Source organism: Scyliorhinus canicula, chromosome 1 (genome assembly GCF_902713615.1).
Source record: "Scyliorhinus canicula chromosome 1, sScyCan1.1, whole genome shotgun sequence".
In the NCBI taxonomy this organism is placed as follows: domain Eukaryota; kingdom Metazoa; phylum Chordata; class Chondrichthyes; order Carcharhiniformes; family Scyliorhinidae; genus Scyliorhinus; species Scyliorhinus canicula.
Window position 1 is genome coordinate 205,498,290 of NC_052146.1, and position 20,357 is coordinate 205,518,646.

At 46.3% G+C, this 20,357-nt stretch overlaps 1 protein-coding gene across 3 annotated transcripts in view; it reads left to right on the plus strand.

Annotated features, from left to right (window-relative positions):
* Window positions 1–20,357, plus strand: part of LOC119971165 (1-phosphatidylinositol 4,5-bisphosphate phosphodiesterase beta-1) — a 983,652-nt gene that overhangs the window by 729,773 nt on the left and 233,522 nt on the right. For all 3 annotated transcript variants that reach the window (XM_038806377.1, XM_038806362.1, XM_038806370.1), the window contains 3 exons: window positions 1,039–1,121; window positions 2,041–2,125; window positions 8,371–8,548. In XM_038806377.1, coding sequence (XP_038662305.1) covers window positions 1,039–1,121; window positions 2,041–2,125; window positions 8,371–8,548 — 346 coding nt within the window. The remainder of the gene's footprint in view (window positions 1–1,038; window positions 1,122–2,040; window positions 2,126–8,370; window positions 8,549–20,357) is intronic.

Sequence of the window (20,357 nt, forward strand, 5' to 3'; positions counted from 1 at the left end):
TATGCTGGCACTACTGGTGCCACCTGGGCACCCTGGTACTGGCACCTGGGTGCCAAGGTGCTCAGGAAACGGGGTTAATTATGGCCTCGTCGGGGAGTTCTCCACTGAGAATCCATCTGGATGGACGGTTAGATAGCAGAGTGCTTCTCGGCGTTCTGAGCACCAGGAAACACCTGGCTAATCTCACGCTATGGGACATTCTCCCTATTCGGGTAGATTGTGCCTGAAGTGTGAGCTTGATCAGGGAGAAATTCCCCAGGGTCCGACAAAGAGGCTAAATGTGGTTAGATAGCGGTGGGGAAGTCACCGACAGCCGGCGAGAACCATCCCCCCGGCCCGCCCCAGCCTCCCCCCCCCCGCCCGCCCCAGCCTCCCCAAAACCAGTCTTTGGGCAAGTTAAGTAACAGTGAGTGGAAAGTGTCTTTCACTCACTGCAAACTGTAAAATCCGGGCCAATATCTTACGTTGACAGTGAGGAAGTTTAAAATTGTACATGATTGTTTTATTTTAATTGACGTCTTTGGGAGTCAAGTTAAACGTGTGGGTTGCAAGTGAGAAAGTCTAGAATGTGCTTAATTAGTTTTTCATTCTTCTCTATGTATTCATGGATGAATATTTCACCTTGTATTGCTGGTGCAAAGTTTAATTGAATGGGTTTGATGCATGGTTAATGCATTTTTATCTCTCCTTTCGGTTTGAAGTCCGTTTCCCTTCCCCACAACTGTCAGTGAGGTAGATTCGATGGTGACATCCAATGCTGAAATGTGATGAACATATGTCTCAACATGGCTGTTCATATTTTCAAAGTCAGGTACTATGGACAGGGCCCCTGATGTTTAACTGTCTGAACAACTGCATTTTCATGTCAAGATACAACAGAGTTTTGAAGCTGCTTTGATTTCTGGAGGAGGCTTCATAAGATATTCATGTCAGTCGACACTGGTTAATGAATGGAGAAAACTAGTGGATGGCGTGTGAATTTAAATTATCTCCTCAAATTGCAGCAAACTGAATACTTTTTCTCCCATTGTTTTGCAGGAAGTAATTGAAGCAATTGCTGAGTGTGCTTTCAAAACCTCTCCTTATCCAGTGATCCTCTCATTTGAAAACCATGTTGATTCGTAAGTATTTCCACCAATTTTCAATGATGATGCATTGTTGTAATGACTCAAAACACACAAGGCTAGAAATTACATTTTGAAGGTATTATCAGACCATATTCCAAACATCCATATGAGATCCTTTTAATAGAAGCAACACAACAACAACTTGCATTTACATCCAATAAAGCTTCCCAAGCCTCTTTACAGTAAGTGCATTCAGGCATGCACCTAAATAGCAGTCAGAGAAATACTGTTGGCATGTGTTAATTTTTGCAGCATTATTAAAAAGTCATTGCGATGATTGGGCCGGCAGCCCTCTGAGGTGGGACTCCAGCATAAATGAGGGAGGGAGGTGCCGCTTCCAATCAATTAACACTCCTCGGAGCATTGTCTGGCCTTGGGGCTGCTCTGATCCACAGGGATTCGTTCCCCACCGAATCTTTAAGTGACAGTGCGGGAAACCCTGTCATGTGAGAAAATCCTGCCCACAGGTGAGGAACAGAGCAGCGATATGAGATGTGCTCATTTGCTGCCACGAGTTTGGGCGATAAATTTAAACTGAGGTGAAATAGAGATGAAAGGTCAGGTTTCTATAACATCACTGTTTAAACTGGCTGTCTTGGCAGCTCATTAAAGAGGGAAATGAACAAAATACCTCTTGTATAAAATATTTAGGTATATAAGGCATGTAACTAAATTGCTGGCGACAGTGCACACTGAACCATTGCGCAGCATCAAAATGATGTCTCTATCTCCCACTCTACCAAGTTTCGAGTCTTAACTTTTGTCAATTGTCTCCCTCTGGTGTTGGGATCAGGCGAGAACAATGAATAAGGAGGTTGAGGAACAATCAAAAGTTGCAAATGGCCAACAAGGAGAGAAACTGAAAAAGAACAGGGCGCACTACGCATGACAATCTATCTTTGTGTTTCTTCAGTCCCAAACAACAGGCTAAAATGGCAGAGTACTGCAGGTCGATATTTGGAGATGCACTTCTGATGGAAGACCTGGAAAAATACCCGGTGAGTTTATGATTCTCCATCGTTGCTGTGCTAAAGCTCTACTTCGAATGGCATTGAGTTTTATGTTTAGCTCTGGTCACCACTTTAGGAAGGAAATTCTTTCATGGGATGTGGGCATCGCTGGCAAGGCCACCATTTGTTGCCCATCCATATTGCCATGAGTCGGGAGTCACATGTAGGCCAGACCGGGTAAGGATGGCAGATTTATTTCCCTAAAAGAGGTATTAGTGAGCCAGATGGGATTTTATAATCATCGATGGCTGTTATGGTCAGCATTACTGAGACTAGCCGTTAATACCAAATTTATTAATTTAATTTAAATTCCATCAGCTGCTGAGGTGGGATTTGAACCCATGTCCCCAGAGCATTAGCCTGGGTCTCCAGTGAGTGATGCGAAGGAGTTTGAGGATACAGAAGTCCCACTTCCAACCAATTAACTGGTGCGCAATTCAGCAGACTTAACACTAAGTCCACTTTCGGGTCCATGTAGCGGGATGTTTCTTGGTGGCTACAGCACAGGGAGTCACCCTGCTATTCACGGCACTTTGCCAATTTTTTGAGCCTTGGGTAGTTTCTTCCAGTCAAAGCCACACTTCAGTCGATTTCCTGCTGGCGGACACAGTTTGGGACGTAATTCTGAACTACATCCCCGATCTCTGCGCCCCCCCACCCCAATCCCATTTCAGATGCCTCCTCTCTGCTTTCTGGACCCCCCACACCCCCCCCCCCCCTTTCAATCCCCTCCAACCTTCTGGAGACGCCAGGAATGCCGCAATAGGCAAGGCTGTGTGTCTGAAGGCATTTGCTAATAGGGAAATGGCAACCGTGGTTAAGTGAGCACTTCATACATCTCAGGTGGATTCCCGTGAGTCGATGGGCCGTGTGGTCCTGGCGCACTTGTCGGGGCACATGCTTAGTCATGCTGCCCTGTACTGCGTTCTGACTTTGAGACGCGGCCTCATCAGAAGGGTGGAACCTGGGGGAGCTGGTGGTCGCCATCACCCCTCCATGGGCCGAGTCCTGGTTGGCACCCGTTGCTCCCTCCTCCCTGTCGGTGCACTTAGGGCCCTGAGACAGAGGGGCAGCTAGTTCAAGCCCCGGCTGCTCCTGCATCAACTGGCTCTGCCAGCCCTGGCGGGCCCCATAGTCTGCACCATTTGCCCTTGTTGATGCCCTCGGCGATGCTCCTCAGTGACTGGGCCATGCTCTGCAGTGCCTTAGAAATGCCCACCTGTGACTGGGACAAGCTTGCAGCACTTCGGCAATGCCCATCTGAGAGCGGGACATGTCCCACAGAATCTCATCAAAGTCAGCCTGGTGCTGGGTGATATCTGTCAGTGAGTCGGACATTGAGCCAAGACCCTCAGCCATGGCCTTCAGCGACCATGCAACATCTTGGACATCATCACTAATGGTGCCAACATGGTGCACCAGGCTTACCATTGTGGTGGCCACCCCAGCAGTGTTGACCTCACTGTCACGCATAGTCGGTTATATCTCCTCTGGGACTCCTCCAAGTGGCTATGGATCTGTTGGAGTGACGGTGACATCTCCCTCTGAATGCTCTGTCTGCTCCCTATCGTCTCCATCAGCTCCGGGTACCTCGGTACCACAGGATCGGCATCAGGCTGGGACCCAGCTGGGTCCTGGGATCCAGCAGCCCTCTGACTGCTGTCTCACTTGGGGGTTCCTGCCTCCTTTTGAAGTGCATCAGCAGCAGTGTGGTGCTCCGCAGATTGTGCCCTTGGAGCCTGTCCACTCACATGTCCCACCGAGGTGTGTGCCTTTGTGCTGGTGGACGGTGGGGATGACAGCTGTGCCGCAACTATAACAATTGCATCCTCAGAGCTGCCCTCCGAGGTGGTCTCCTGGGAGGCTGGAGAGGGTGCTTCCCAAGATGAGCTGGCGCCATCGGTTGGAGGACCTGCGGGAGATTGGATATGTGGTCAGTCAGTCAGTAGGCAATAATAACTCATGTTTGACTGGTCCCCCAGGTGGAGGCTAGTTCCTCACCCCTGTGGCATCCGCCAGCCTTTGCATTGGTAACCACCCTGTCCTCGGCCACACCAGTCACTTCCAGGGCACCCTGCTCGAAGGTGGTGAGATTTCTTAAGTCCGATTATGGGAGAGCTTTTCCTGTGGAGACACAGAGAGGGCAACGTTAGCCACACGTGTGGTTCACAGTGGTAGGAGGTGGGTGTGGAGGGAGGGTTGAAGGGCATCGGGGGTGGAGGGAGGGTTGGGGGTTGAAGGGGGAGTGGAGTGAATGGAGGGTTGGGGTCGCATGGGGAGTTGGGGTGTATGCTCCCTTTGTGAGGGGTTGGGGGGGCGAGGGAGGACCGTTGGTGTCTACGCGCTCATGCTGCCCGGTGTAGGCCTCTGACCTCTTTTCAGCATTGGAGGTCAGTCCTCCGGGTCACACCCCCGAGCTCACAGCTGCAGCCCCTCATCCCAGGCAGCACCAGCTCACTCTCCAGGACCCTCAGGGGAACAGGACATCGCTTCCAGCCCGCAACGGGTCTAAGAGCCTCCCCAGGTCAGCATCCCCTAATTCTTGGGGCTGGTATCCTCGGCGCCATTATTGTAGCTGGCTGGGGTTGGTTGAGCTACTCAACCTTGATAGCGGAGGGCTGGCGAGCGTGGTGCCGGTGAATCAGCTAGTGAGCCTTCATTTGCAGTGAGAAACCCATAAGGCCTCTTTAAGTGGACCAATTAACGTTGAATTGCAGGGCAGCACAGTGGTGCAGTGGTTAGCACTGCTGCCTCACAGCGCCGAGGTCCCAGGTTCGATCCCGGCCCCGGGTCACTGTCCATGTGGAGTTTGGAAATTCTCCCCGTGTTTGCATGGGTTTCGCCCCCACAACCCAAAGATGTGCAGGATAGGTGCATTGGCCACACTAAATTGCCCCTTAATTGGAAAAAATTAATTGGGTACTCTAAATTTATTTTTAAAAATGTTGAATTGCCTCACTAGCCTGAGAGTCGGGAAGCTCGCGGCAATTACCGCACTTAGAATTTTTACCAGAGATTTGTGCCCTCAGGGGTTGGAATTTCTCTTACAACACAGAAGGCGTGATCGAACGACCTCACCATGCCACTCGCGGGATTTGCAATTCTCGGTATGCCTCGCAAGAATTAACAAGAGCTCGTGAGACGTAGCAATCTGGATCTCACCCTCGTTGGGCAAGATCCAGAATAACATATTTAAGTGAGCCATTAGACGCATTTACATGTCGGTGACTGATTCTCCTGAGGCCCGGGAACGAACGCCCGTGCCTGGGAGACCTTACCATGGCACCGTTTAGCACTGGTCGGTCCAGACAAAATATGGACCAGGTGCTGCAGCATCTGGGGGGGGGGGGGGAGTGGATCTCACAGACAAGCAGAGGCCCCAGGTGGTCAGGTTCTGGGTAGGATAGTAGATATGGTTGACTCTTAAAAATGTCCTCTGAAATTACCGAGCAAGGCACTGAGTTGAAGAGGCAATAAGGATGGGCAACTTGGCAACACCCACATACTATGAAAGAATAAAAGAAAACACAATGCCACTGAAGACTGACAGATCTCCACGACCAGACAGTCGCCATCCTCCTACTTCTGTCCTTACAGTCATCCAGATTGTATAAATAGTCTACTGTACCATAGCCAAAGGCCAAGACTGCGATGGAGAGTGACTGCAGCTTGGATGGCAGCAGGTGCGGAGTTAGCAATTCCATTGTTTTTTTTTCTCTGCATCGACTGGCTGACAGATAAAATGGGCTGCCGTCAGCAAAACCTGGAATCAAAGTGAAATTCCAGTCAATCTGGCCTCCTCTCTCAAGCCAGAAATGAAGGCAGCTAGTATTGCACCTCCTCTGAGCCTGACTGAGTATTGACTGACAGCCCAAACTCCAAAGCCAGTGCACTCGTAAACTTCCCTCGTGCAAAGATGCCATTTAGTTTTCTTCTACTGGAAGTCAAGGAGTACAACAGGAGTAGCAAGGAGAATGATGGACTTGTTTTTATTTATAATTAATTGTGTTTCTTTTACTACAATCCTTCAGACAAAAATGTAACACATAATTAATTATTAAATACAGAAATTGATTGAATGGAATCAAATTTGTTTAATAAAATGATGTGCCAGCATGGGTGAGGTCGCACCTTTTCAAATCCCTCAGCTTTCTGCAATGGTCACTTTTCATCCTATTACTTACAGATGCTTTGCTTTGAATGGAGTGGTTCTCTTGCTGTGTGCCAGCTCAAAGTCATTGACCAAAAAAATTGCTATTTGCATTAGATGACATTGACATTCAAAAACAAAAGTAAAATATTTTGCAAAGTCTTAAAAGGTGTGTTCACTATTGAAGGTTATTGGGGGTAGGGCAGGAGTGTGGGGTTGAGGGTACAATCAAATCAACCATGATTTTATTGAATGGCGGAGCAGACTCGAGGGGCTGCGTGGCCTACTCCTGATCCGAGTTCATATGTTAAATCTGCTCTTTATTCCAAGCTTCAGGAATCTGTGTCCACAGGAAAGCCGAGCTTATTTATTGCTCGCCCACCTTTCACTGATTTTATTCCCTTGGGGATGAACCTATAGAACCCCTACATTGCAGAAGGAGGCCATTCAGCCCATCGGGTCTGCACCTACCACCCGAAAGAAAACTCTACCTAGGCGCATTACACTGCCCTATCCCTGTAACTGCACTTAGCCATCACATCTTGAGACACTACGGGGCAATTTATCATGGCCAATCCACCTAGCATGCACATCTTTGGACTGTGGGAGGAAACCAGAGCATCTGAAGGAAGCCCACCAGATATGCGGAGAACGTGCAAACTCCACACAGTCACCTAAGGCTGAACTAAACCCGGGTCCCTGGCGTTGTGAGGCAGCAGTGCTAACCACTGTGCCACCGTGCCGCCGTCTTGTCTGCCTTAAATGAGAATAGAAAATGCTGGAAAACACTTATCAGATAAGAACTGTGGAGAGAGAAACATTTCAGATTTGTGACCTTTCACCATATCTGGAAGATGTTCGAGATTAGCAGTTCTTAAACAAATACTGAGCAAAAATTACAAGGGGGTGTGGTTGGGGGGGTCAGTGCAGAATAAGGGAAAGGTATGTCCATCTTGTTGCAATGTCTGATATATTTTGTAAGCTTGTTGAGATAGTTTCTAAATGTTTGAAGGAAAGAAAACCACATCATCAGTGAGAAAGATGATTAGAATCAAATTAAAAGATCAGCCGACATCTTAAAACTATGTACTAAAATTAAAGCAAAATACCGCGGATGCTGGAAAGCTGAAAATTCTGGAAAAGCCTGGCAGGTCTGGCAGCATCTGCGGAGAAAGAAAAACTGAGGCTGGGATTTTCCGGCTCTGCCACGGCGTGTTTCTGGTGGCCGAGGTAGCTCACCAATTGGCCACCATCAGGATCTTCCAGTCCCACCCCGCCCCGTCACCGAGTAACTCGCCACGGGGGCCTTGGGGAACCGCCTTCGGTGGGACCACTAGATGCCACCGGTGGGAAGTGCCAGATGACCCTGCCCAGAGTTAACATTTCGAGTCCAATTCTTCCAAAGGCAATATTATAGAACATACAGTGCAGAAGGAGGCCATTCGGCCCATCGAGTCTGCATCAACCCATTTAAGCCCTCACTTCCACCCTATCCCTATTACCCAATAACTCCTAACCTTTTTGGTCACCAAGGGCAATTTATCATGGCCAATCCACCTAACCTGCACATCTTTGGACTGCGGGAGGAAACTGGAGTACCCGGAGGAAACCCACGCAGACACGGGGAGAACGTGCAGACTCCGCACAGTGACCTAGCAGAGAATCGAACCTGGGACCCTGGCACTGTGAAGCCACAGATCTAGCCACTTGTGCTACCGTGCTGCCCCAACTCAAAACATTATCGAACTCAAAATATTAACTCTTCCCCCACAGATTCTGCCAGACCAGTTGAGTTTCTCCAGCGCTTTCTGATTTAATTTTCAAACTATGTACAGCAGCACGAATGCCAGTATTTCTGTCCAGTTTCTACTCTATAAATCCACACCAAAATGTCCTCTAAAATTGGGCCTACTGTGCAGTTACACCTCGTTCCATTTTTAAAAATCTGCATCAATATCTGACAAAAGCCAGGCAGACAGAGCTTAATGCATTGCTCAGTAAAACATTGCCATTTTGATTGTGAAAACTCCCCCTGCGTGCAAGTTGGATGTATTTTATTTTTAAATTCTCCTTTCTCTCTTAGCTCGAGTCAGGAGTTCCCCTTCCAAGTCCGCACGATATGATTGGTAAAATTCTCATCAAGAACAAGAAGAAAAGTCACAAATCTGCTGATGGAAGTGCCAAGAAGAAGCTCAGTGAGCAAGCATCAAATACGTACAGTGACTCATCGAGCGTCTTTGAACCCTCATCTCCAGGAGCAGGTAGGCTGACCCACTTGAATGAGGAATGAGCTGTATTTGGGGATAAGGATTGGTTCTCGATCAGGGCAAGAAGGGATCTTTGCAACAGGGTTGCCAGGTCACAAGGAAAATGTAAGTGGGGAGGGTTATTCAGCCCATTTGTCCAAGCACAAAAAAGACTCATTTACCCCATCTCCTTCCCAACATCAGTTTCCTCGGCCTCAAAGTCCATTAAACAGATTAATCACACTTTTGGGAACAATCTTTTGACATTTGCCTTTCACTAAATTGAAGCAATTTCCCATCCATTTCTCCTTCGTTCCTTCACCATGAAGTAGGCAGTTAAAGTCACAAAGTGTAATGTGAATGTGTGATTCCAGTCCCATTTGTTAACTTCATCATTTGTTAGTGTGTCTGTTGTTGTTCAGCATTGATGCAGCTCGCAACAACAGAGATTTCAGCTCCAGAAGCCAGGAGAGTGGGAGAACAGGGAGTATTGGCCAGGAAGCGGGAATAGGCTACAACTGATGGAAATCTTTCAATGTAACTGGATACTGGCATTTATAGCTAGAGATAGAGTATTAAAGTAGGGAAGGGTTGTTGCAACTGTTCAAGGCATTAGTGAGATCTGACCTGGAGTACTGTGTGCAGTTTTGGACCCCTTATTTGAGGAAGGATGATGTGGATTAACCTGGTGTTGTAAGACTTCTTATTGAGGAAGGATGTAGCTGCATTAAGGCAGTTCAGAGGAGGTTCACCAGATTGATTCCAGATAACAGATTTGTTTCATGAAGAGAGATTGACAAATTTAGGCCATACTCTCTCGTGTTTATAAGAATGAGACAATATCTAATTGAGGGGAAAAAAGATGCTAAAAGGTATTGACAAATGTTGTGGGCAAGGGTTTAAAATTTCCAAAGTGTATTGTGGAGTTCACCTGACCTTTAACTTTTTATGTTGAATTTGGCTAGGGTGAGCACAAGAGCCTACTGTTCAGGTGTTATTCAGCAGTCTTCCTAGGCACTTTAATCAAAATAAGCTTTATTCTAATTGAAATAAACACACAGCAAGAATTTTTGTCAATTGCAAACATAAAGACACCCCACAGCTACAGTAATCTATGTATAACACTTAATGAATTCACCCATAACTGTTCCAATTCAAAAACAAAATCCCATAAACCAAAAACCCCTTTTCAAAGCATTGACCCAGCACTCTGCATTCCCACTTGAATAAGACTGGCTTTCCCTGAGATTCTGACCCCGTCTAACCAGCAGGTTTAAACCTTTAGGAAAGCAAACTGTATTGTTTAAGTTACCGAGCAGGTTATATTTACTGGAACAGATATTTAAAATGAACATAGAAAGAGACACAAAGTCGATGTGGAATGGATGCTTCCTCTTGAGGGGCATTCTAGAATGATAGATCAGTTTTTAGATAAGGTATAGCAGATTTAAAACTGAGATGAGAAGAAATTACTTAACTCAAAGCGTCGCAAGTCTGTGGATTTCACTGCCTCAGAATGTGGTGAATGCTGGGACAGTGTGTAAATTTAAGGAGGAGACAGATTTTTAATTAGTAATGGGTTAAAGGATTACGGAAAATGGGCAAGTAAATGGAGTTGAGGCTGAGCTGACATGAGCCCTGATCGTATTGAATGGTGGAGCAGGCTTGAGGGGCTGAATTACCTACTCCTGCTCCTGGTTCATGGGCAGGATTCTCTGTCCCACCAGCCCCGCTTTCCGGTGTGGCGAATCCCCACCGGCAACGGGATTCCCCATTCCTGCAGCCGGCCAGTGCGGTTTCCCTCTGTGCGCTACCCCACGCCATCAGGAAACCCATGGCCGTGGGTGCGCTGACGGTGGGCTCACGGAAAATCCTACACATTCGTTCTTGTACCTAAGGGTGTCTGTTGCTGCATGCGGAATAAATAGGATTGACCTGGAGGCTCCAGGAATTGAAGTACCATCTCCAGGCAGGACACAGCTGTGTGAAAATCTGGAGAAAAATCATGGGACATTCAAAAATATTGGGCGTGATTCTCCCAAGCTTGAGCGAGAGTGCGCTCCGGCCATTAGATTGTGGGATAGGCCAAAATCGGTTAACACGCCGGATGCCGATCGGTTCACTATTCTAACCAGCCCTTTCCCGTTGCCGAGAACTGAACCTTGCCATGGTGGTGGCGAGAAACCAATAATCACCACTTCAGCCCAATCTCCACACAACTAACAGGAGCCACCCCCTAGCTAACAGCCTCCCCAGCCAGTGGTCACATGGGCGCCGATTAGTATATCTTTTTTTAAATGTGAAGCTGGCGGACTGGCTGCTGCAGGGCCCGAGGAGGTGAGTAAACATCTCTCCAGGGCAGTGAGCTCAGGGGCTTTGGGGATTCTGTCCCAGTGCTCGAGACAGAGTGGGTAGGGGAGGCCCTGAAGGGGAGGGGGGGCGTCCTCAGTCGGGGTGGGGGTGGCGCCATCGGTAGGGAGTGCCGACTCTGAGCTGGGGAGTGTTGGTGGGTGCCTCAGCGCCCACAGATCCGGCGTGCCACCCACTGGATCATGTGTACACATAACGGGGGCAATCCCAGCTGTTGCCTGTCTATCCCACAGACTACCCAAAATTCCCACTTGCCAGTGAGACTTCTGGCTGCGGGTCTGAAGGCTTTTGCGAATTAAGTGAGAACGTCACAGCTCCCAGGTGGATTCTTGTGGGTAGGCGTGCCATGCGGCATGTGGGAGTTATTGCCGGGCATCCTTGAGACTTGGACACTGTGTCTGAACACAGCAGGAAGCAACACCACACAAGCAGCAGTCAACATCCAAACACCCAATGCCCATACTTGATGCCACCGTAGACCTACGCTTCTCCATCAAGGACGGTCACCTCGCATTTTGCTTTACTGCAAGCCCACGGCAAATCTCACAATGCTCCACTTCTCCAGCTTCCACACTAAACACATTAAAGAAGCCATCCCCTGTTACAAGCCCTTCTTATACACAGGATCTGCTCAGACCACGAGGAAAGTAACAGACATCTGCAAACACTGAAAGACACCCTCGTAAGAATGGGATATGGTGCTCGACTCATCGACCGACAGTTCCAATGCGCCATAGCAAGAAAATGCACCTACCTCCTCAGAAGACAAACATGGGACACAAACGACAGAGTACTCTTGGTCGTCCATTACTTCAACACATCATCGATGAAGATGAACATCTTGCCAAGGCCATTCGCACACCCCCACTACTTGCCTTCAAACAACCGTGCAAGCTCAAACAGACCATTGTTTGCAGCAAACTACCCAGCCTTCAGAACAGTGACCATGCTACCACACAACCCTGCCATGGAAACCTCTGCAAGACGTGCCAGATATCGACATGGGTACCACCATTACACGTGAGAACGCCACCCATCAGGTACGCGATACGTACTCGTGCGACTTGTTGTCTACCTCATTCGCTGCAGGAAAGGATGTCCCGAGGCGTGGTACATTGGCGAGACCATGCAGACGCTGTGACAACCGATGAACGAACATCGCACGACGATCACCAGGCAGGAATGTTCCCTTCCAGTCTGGGAACACTTAAGCAGTCAAGGGCATTTAGCCTCTGACCTTCGGGTAAGCGTTCTCCGAAGCGGCCTTCAGGACGCACAACAATGCAGAATTGCCGAGCAAAAACTGATGGCCAAATTCCATACGCATGTGCACGGCCTCAACCGGGACCTTGGATCCATGGCTCACTACATTTAACCCCCCACCATTTGGCCTGAGCTTGCGAAATCCTACCAATTGGCTTGAGACAATTCACACCTCTTTAACCTGTGATTATCCCTCTCTCCAGTCACACCGTCTGGACCTGTAAAGACTTAATTACCTGCCAAGACTCGCATTCAAAGTATCATCTTGCATCATTGGCTTTGTCTATATATGTGTTTATGTAACCTACCTCTTCATTCACCTAATGAAGGAGCAACACTCCGAAAGCTAGTGATTGTAACTAAACCTGTTGGACGTTAACCTGGTGATGTATAACTTCTTACTGTGTCCACCCGAGTACACCGCCGGCATCTCTACATCATTGCTGATGTGTAGGAAAAGACAGGGATGAATCTGGAGCCAATGCTGCACCATTTTCAAATTGAAGATGGTTGGAAAGTGTACAAACAATCCCTTGTGACACAGCCTGCCCCTCTCTTGCCGACATTTCCACTCAGTGTCTGTTTATAGCCCAGCATATAAGGATACAAATGCACCGAATCAGCAGGAATATTATGATTGTTAGATGTGAATACAAGTATCTCAGGGAAAATGCCAATAGCTGAGATTTTCTGGCCCCATCCACCGTGGTGGGTTTTCCAGGCTTGCCAAAGTCGATTGTCATTTGCGTTGCTCGCCGGCCATGTCACCAGGGAACCCACAGTGGAGGGTCACTTCGGCCGGGCCGGAAGATTCCGCCGGTAGAACGGACTGCATAACCCCGCCCAATGTCTTGGCCAATAACACATTCCCTTGGTTCAAGTTCTGAAATTGTACGGACCAAAGTCAATGTATGCTTTTAAAAGCAATAAAACATTTTCATGAAATTGAAACTATGAACAATTACTGCAGTGATTGACAAAAAACTTCAGTCAGAATTATCCAGCCGTTCCCATCGGTGGCATCTTCCGGTCCTGCCGGAGGCCAACACAAAACACGCTGCCGCGAAACATGCCGTGGGGGGAAGGGGGGGGGGGTTTGCGGGGGCAGCGTGAAGCATTCCAACTTTCATTTTTACTAGGTGATGGACTTCCCACCTTTAAAGCAAATTGTTGGCATCTTAAATGCTTTGAATATTATGTCGTTCAAAACTATTGTCAACATGGAGTTGTAACTTTATTGTGGAATATTATGGTAAAATCTGCTTTCTGGAGAAAGTCATGGTGTACCTCTCCTTCATTCTGGAATGCAGTGTCAGAGTCTGAAGTTCTCCATGCTTGGGCTCAGGTTTTTTTTTTCCTCCTTGGAGATACAGTTGAGCTCCTCAGTGAGGTAAGCATTCTAGTCTAGGGAGTGCAATGAACCAGTAACTTGTTGCATTGATGGCTCCTGCTCATAGACGCCTTGAGGTGCAACATTTCCGTGAGCAGAAGGAAAATCTCAATTGGCTGCTGGAAGGCAGTTAATGAGAAGCAATATTTGAGGTTATTTGGTTGGCAGAAGTCTGTCAGTGTATTATATGCCTGGCGGATGTTATGTAACCCTTGATAATGTTGCATTAATAAGGCATAAATGTAAATGAGATGCTGAACAGAGGCTGACTGGGGCTTTGAACAATTAAGGACCTTGCTCCTTTGTAAGATAAACCTATTAATGTTCCTCTGTGTTGCAATAATTTGCATAATCGATAGGTTTTCAGTTCCCAATGTGACGATAATTAATCATTCCTAAAATTGACTGGAGATGGATAGACTGCGCCGGATCGGGAGTAGCAGTCTTACTTCCTTCAGCAAAAGCAGCTCATTTTGCTGTTTATATCACTGGAGGGAGACCTTTTTAAAGTGTTCATGAATCATCTGATGGACTGTAAATAAGACCATGGACGTTTAGAGCTCAGTTGAGGGTAATTTAGCCTGGAACAACTAAACTGGCTTTCTGCGAGCATGAAACTAATTTCACTCTCCATGCAGCCCTCCATCTTCCCCTATTGTGGGCAGCACGGTATCATACGTGGCTAGCACTGTGGCTTCACAGCACCAGGGTCCCAGGTTCGATTCCCCCCTGGGTCACTGTCTGTGCAGAGTTTGCACATTCTCCCCGTGTCTGCGCAGGTTTCCTCCGGGTGCTCCGGTTTCCTCCCACAGACCAAAGAAGTGCAGGTTAGGTGGATTGGCCATGCTAAATTGCCCTTCGTGTCCAAAAAGGTTAGGAGGGGTTATTGGGTTATGGGGATAGGGTGGAAGTGAGGGCTTAAGTGGGTTGGTGCAGACTCAATGGGCCAAATGGCCTCCTTCTGCACTGTATGTTCTATGTATCTATGTATTTGAAAAATGCAATGTTCTCTGCCTCAGCCATTTTCCGTGGCAATGTTGAGCCCCAATCATTGACTCCCCCCAAACAAGGTCACCAGTCTATCCCTCCTGAGCCTATCAAAACCTTTACAAATGACCAAACTTAGACCCAATTTGATCGTGGACACTGACAAAATGATTCCTTACAAAATTAATTGGGACTGCTGGCGCCATGCAGGATTGCTGTGGAATATCAGTGGTCAACATACCGTTGAAATTCCTCTTTCATCTTCGGATGTTTAAACATTTTACCAGCTCTCTGGGATGGGCTGAGAGGCAGTGGGGACGTGGTGCAGGAAGCCGTATTGCAGGAAGCCGTATTGCCATCATCTTCCTGCCATCACGACATCTTGCCAGCAGCGAGTTGGCGTCCATCTTCCCACCCAGAAGCCAATTGAGCCACCAGAATGACCACCAGAAATGACCTTCCTGTCGCTGCTGACATTTTACCGTGGTAATGACTGACCCCGACGATGTGGCACCCCTTGCCCCCAGCAAAAACAACCACCTCCTTCCACCATTTGCTGGGCCTGTCTGACAGGCCCTGATGACCCGTACCCTACGCATTTGGTTGTGAAAGTGCCAGCCATGCATTGCGTGTACCTCTTCCAGGTCTGGTCACAGCAATGGCCACAGGAAGTGGTGACACTGCTAAGCTACTGACTCCCTGATTGGCCAGCGTTTCCTGAGTCCAGTGGATCACTGAAGCGGAGTTGTCTTCCCTTGCAAACCCGTTGTTGGGAAATCGGTGACATTCTCACTCGTATGACTAAATCCAGCCTGAAAGTGAGATGATTTCCCATCGTTTCAATCGAAACAATGGGTCATTGGCTCTTCTATAATAATCTTTCTGTGATTTAGGCCTGAGTTACAAGCTTTAATATACATTACCGATTAACAGATTGGTTCTCATACACTGAGGGAAAGTTGCAATAGTCCCAGATGACCATCGGCTGCTTTCCCCTTTGAGGGGGAGAGCTGACGGTGGTGATTTAACATGAGGATCACCATACCTCAGGTGATGGGCAAGGTTGAGAAGTTGAGGCCTTCTTGGGTAACCTCCGCTGGTATGGGAATTGAATTCGCGCTGCTGGCCTCGCTCTGCATTACGAACCAGCAGCCTAGCTAACTGAGACAAACCAGCTCCCATGATTACTGTCATGTGAAAGTACCTTTAAGAAATAAGTGTTTAAGAAATGTACCTTTAAGAAATGGGTGTTTATCAGTGATGTCAGAGTGTGGGTGCAGCTGGGCTGTCTGTCAGGTTTTTACTATCGTTTTAGGCTGTTTGCTGCAGGGTGTGTTTTAGTTTCGTTTTCAGAGCTGGATAGCTGCAGTCACAGCCAGAAGTGGTATTAGTCTCTCTCTCTGTAATCTAAAGAATGTAAATCGATCCTTTGGTGATTTAAAACTAATAACTGCTCTCAGTAGTGACTTTAACCTGATGTGCTTCTGTTTAAAGGTTTTTTTTAAAGTCTTATGGATGTTAAAAGGACAGCTTAAAGATGACTTAGTGGTGTATTATTGGGGGGTTGTATTTGAATTGATGGTTGCTAAGATGTACACCGTATGTTTTAAAAAGGTTAACCTAAGTTTATAGAATAAACATTGTTTTACTTTAAAATATACTTTTCCATTTCTGCTGTACCACACCTGTAGAGTGGGCCATGTGCTCCCCATACCACAATCCATTAAAGTTATGGGTCAGGTGAACTCTGATACACTTTGGGGTTCTCTAAACCCTGACCCATAACAAATTGGGGGCTCGAGGGGGATAAAAGTCTATCTATTGGATTGGCTTAGTGAACTTAAAGACAGTGAGGGGTGAACATATTGTGGTTGGTTTTCAGGTGTGGTACTCCAGTTTACGTAGGGAGTGTGTTGTGGACAATGGCTGTTTCAGAGGCTCTGAAGTTATTGGGGGTGGAGACGGTCACACACAGTACCTTACAGACAGAGACTAAAAGCAGACTGTTGTATTTGGCAAAAACATTGCAGTTAACATTACCTGACAAAATGCGAAAAGGTGAGGTAATTAAGGTGGTGGCTAAGCATTTAAAGTTGCCTGAGATTCAGTTTGACTCATTGGAAATGGCAAAAATTCAGTTACAAATTCAACAAATGGAACATGAGAAAGAATTAAAGCAGCTTGAATGCGAAAGAGAGGAAAAAGAAAGAGAGAGTGGAAAAAGTAAAGGAGAGAGAAGAAAGGAGAAAAGAAAGAATAGCCCTAGCAGAACAAAAAGAAAGAGAAAGGGAGATACAGATCAGGGAAAAAGATAAAGAGAGAGAGTTTGAACTTCAGAAAATGGCCATGAAACATGACAGTCAGTTAAAATGGGCAGAAGTAAAGGGAAACGTACAGTTGGATGATAATGATGAGGATAGTGAGAAAGAACATCAAAGTCGAAGGCGTGGTGGGGATCTATTTAAATATGTCCAAGCATTACCAAGGTTTCATGAGAAGGAGATAGAAGCCTTTTTCATTTCATTTGAGAAGGTAGCTAAACAAATAAAATGGCCACAGGACATGTGGGTATTACTGATTCAACAAAGCTGATAGGTAGGGCTAGTGAAGTGTTTGTATCACTACAGGAGGAGGTACCTGGAACGTATGAGGAGGTGAAAAAATCCATCTTGGGTGCATATGAACTAGTGCCTGAAGCCTACAGACAAAGGTTTAGAAATTTAAGGAAAGAATTTGGCCAAACATACATGGAGTTTGAAAGGCTCAAACAGAGTAATTTTGATAGGTGGATAAGGGCTTTGAAAATAGACCAAACGTATGAAGTTCTCATAGAAATTATACTTTTGGAGGAGTTTAAAAATTCAATTCCTGATGTAGTGAGAACTCATGTGGAAGAACAGAGGGTTAAAACTGTGAGGTTAGCAGCAGAAATGGCAGATGATTATGAATTAGTTCACAAATCAAAGCTTGGTATCCGACATCAGTTTAAGCCCGTGAGGGATAGAAACTGGGGACATGAGAAAAACAGTGGTAAAACAGGATAAGACAGTGGGATTTGTTAAAGTGTTAAAGGAAAGCCCAAGTGAAGCGAAGGAGGTGCAAAAGATTGTACAGCCTGATCAAGAGATGATTGATAAGAAGGTGCCAGATGTCTTTAAAGAATATACTTGTATGGGTAAAGTTTAGTCATGTGTATCAGGGGGAGCAGGTAAAGAAGTCACAATTTTAAGAGATACGAGAGCTAGTCAATCTTTAATGGTAAAAGATGAGCAGTTATGTAGTTTAGGAAGAATGTTGCCAGAAAAGATGGTAATATGTGGAATTCAGGGTGAGAGGAGTAGTGTTCCATTATATAAGGTAAGATTGGAAAGTCCAGTGAAGAGTGGTGAAGTGGTAGTAGGAGTAATAGAGAAACTATCTTGTCCAGGAACACAATTTATCTTGGGTAATGATATAGCTGGATCGCAGGTGGGAGTGATACCTACTGTGGTTGATAAGCCAGTGGAAAATCAAACAACTGAAGTGTTGAAGGTCGAATATCCTGGGATTTTTCTGGATTGTGTAGTAACAAGGTTGCAAAGTCACAGGTTAAGACAAGAGGAGAAATCAAAGAGTCAAGATGAAGTTAAAGTGAAATTATCAGAACCGATTTTTGATCAGATGGTTGAAAAAGAACAAGGTCAGGTGGAGGATGAGGCGGATAATTTTAGTTCAGGAAAATTGGCGGAGTTACAACTGAAAGATATAGAAATAAAATGGATGTATCAGAAAGCATAAAGGGAAGAGGAATCTGAGAGTATACCAGAGTGTTATTATCGTAAAAGTGATGTCGTGATGAGAAAATGGAGACCTTTACATATGCAGGCGGATGAAAAGTGGGCAGAAGTTCATCAAGTAGTATTGCCAGTAGGGTATAGAAAGGAGGTGTTGCGAGTTGCACATGAGGTACCAGTGGGAGGTCATTTGGGAATAAGGAAAACTCAAGCTAAAATATGAAAACTTTTTTATTGGCCTGGACTACATAAAGATGTAGTTATATTTTGTCAATCATGTCACACATATCAATGTTCTCACTCTGGTGTGTGGTGCCTAGGCAGCTGCATCACTGCCTGATTCCCATGGCTCAGCTGGTTTTGGTCACACAGATAAAAAAGATTCCCTTTGGGCCCTCCCCTCACCCCTTTCCCCTCCCCTCTCCTCCCCTCTGCATTCACTCTCTATCTAAAATGCTGGAGGCAAGCAGGCTTGGATACTTAACCTTGCCAAACATTGTAAAATCGCCTCACAGCTTCTGTTGAAGTAAGGTGGAGAGATATTTCAGCCAGATACCTCAAATGTTCAAACACCACAAAGCCTAACTTCAAGCTTTGTGTTTCCTCTATTCTTTCATGGGGTGTGGGCGCCACTGGCTGGTCAGCATATGTTTCCTATGCCCAATTTCCCTGGAACTGAATAGTTTGCTCAGCCGTTTCAGGGGGAAGTTAAGAGTCAACCCTATTGTTGTGGATCTGGAGTCATATGTAGGCCAGACTGAGTATGGAGGGCTGATTTCCTCTGCTAAAGGGCATTATTGTACCAGATGGGTTTTGGCAAAAGTCAGTGATGGCTTCATAATCACCACGGTCACCATTACTGAGACTAGCTTAAAATTCCAGATTTGTTCATTTAAATTCTACAACTGTCATGGTGAGAATTGATCGCATGTCTCCAGATCATTAACCTGGACCTTTGGATTACTCATCCAGTGACACTGCAGCACATATCTCCCCAAATATGTGAGTGTGAATTTGGTAACTACGGTATGAAAGTTAATTGTCATTTGGTAGTACAGAACTTGTTTATTGCTTTTTAAAAAAGGCATTGTGTCAAAGCTTTTCGTCTTGCACTCATCAGGACATTTGCAAGACTACCAATGTCAAGGTAAACAACAACTTTATACTTTACGAGAAGAGAGTACTGATTGATTGGCAAGTGGCCACTGATTGGTAGCAGCATTGTCATAGAGATTGCACCACTTAATGATGTCTGACAGTTAACTGTCAAGCACTGATTGAAAATTTATACCGGGAAGTTGGACTCTGATTGGTCAAGGCATTGCGCTGAGGGACGAGTAATATGGTATATGATTTCAGTACCAGTGTGATGTTAGGTACGTTGACCATACTCCTAAAGACTGCCAGATCATATCAAACAGCACGTCCCTTCTGCTATTCGCAATGGGCAAGGTACAGACTGCTACTGCTGCTAGCGAGGACGGAGAATTTGGCGCTCAGCCAAACCTTCCATTCACTGCAGCAGGAACGGAGAATCCCGCTGCCGTGAACGGACGGAGGAGAATCTCGCCCTTGAACTCTCGGGAAATCCAATGAAGGGGTATGCAAAGCGGAAGGGAAAGTAGAGGTGAAGCAATTTTGAGGAGCCGCGTCACCTATTCCTATTTCTGTTTCTTCCTTCCAAATACCCAATAATTAATTAACTTCAAGCATTCAAGCAATCCAAAAGGCCCAAACCTTTTAGCACAAGTGATACAATAATATATGCATCGTTTAGGTCTTATACCTAAGTCACTGATTCATAACTCGCCAATATTGCATTTGGCGGTGAAGATGATTCAGTGTTCTGTTCCTGGGAGTGTCATTTGCCAACTTAATGTCCATCACACTGAAAAGAGTGAACCATTTTCCACACTCTTAGTGACACAAATGAGAAAGGAGTAGGTGAGGACATTGATGACATTGTTTCATTGTCCCTGCTATTTAATTTAATAAAAAAAGTAACCAGGCAAGGAGTCAGTCCTCATGCTGATAATCTCAA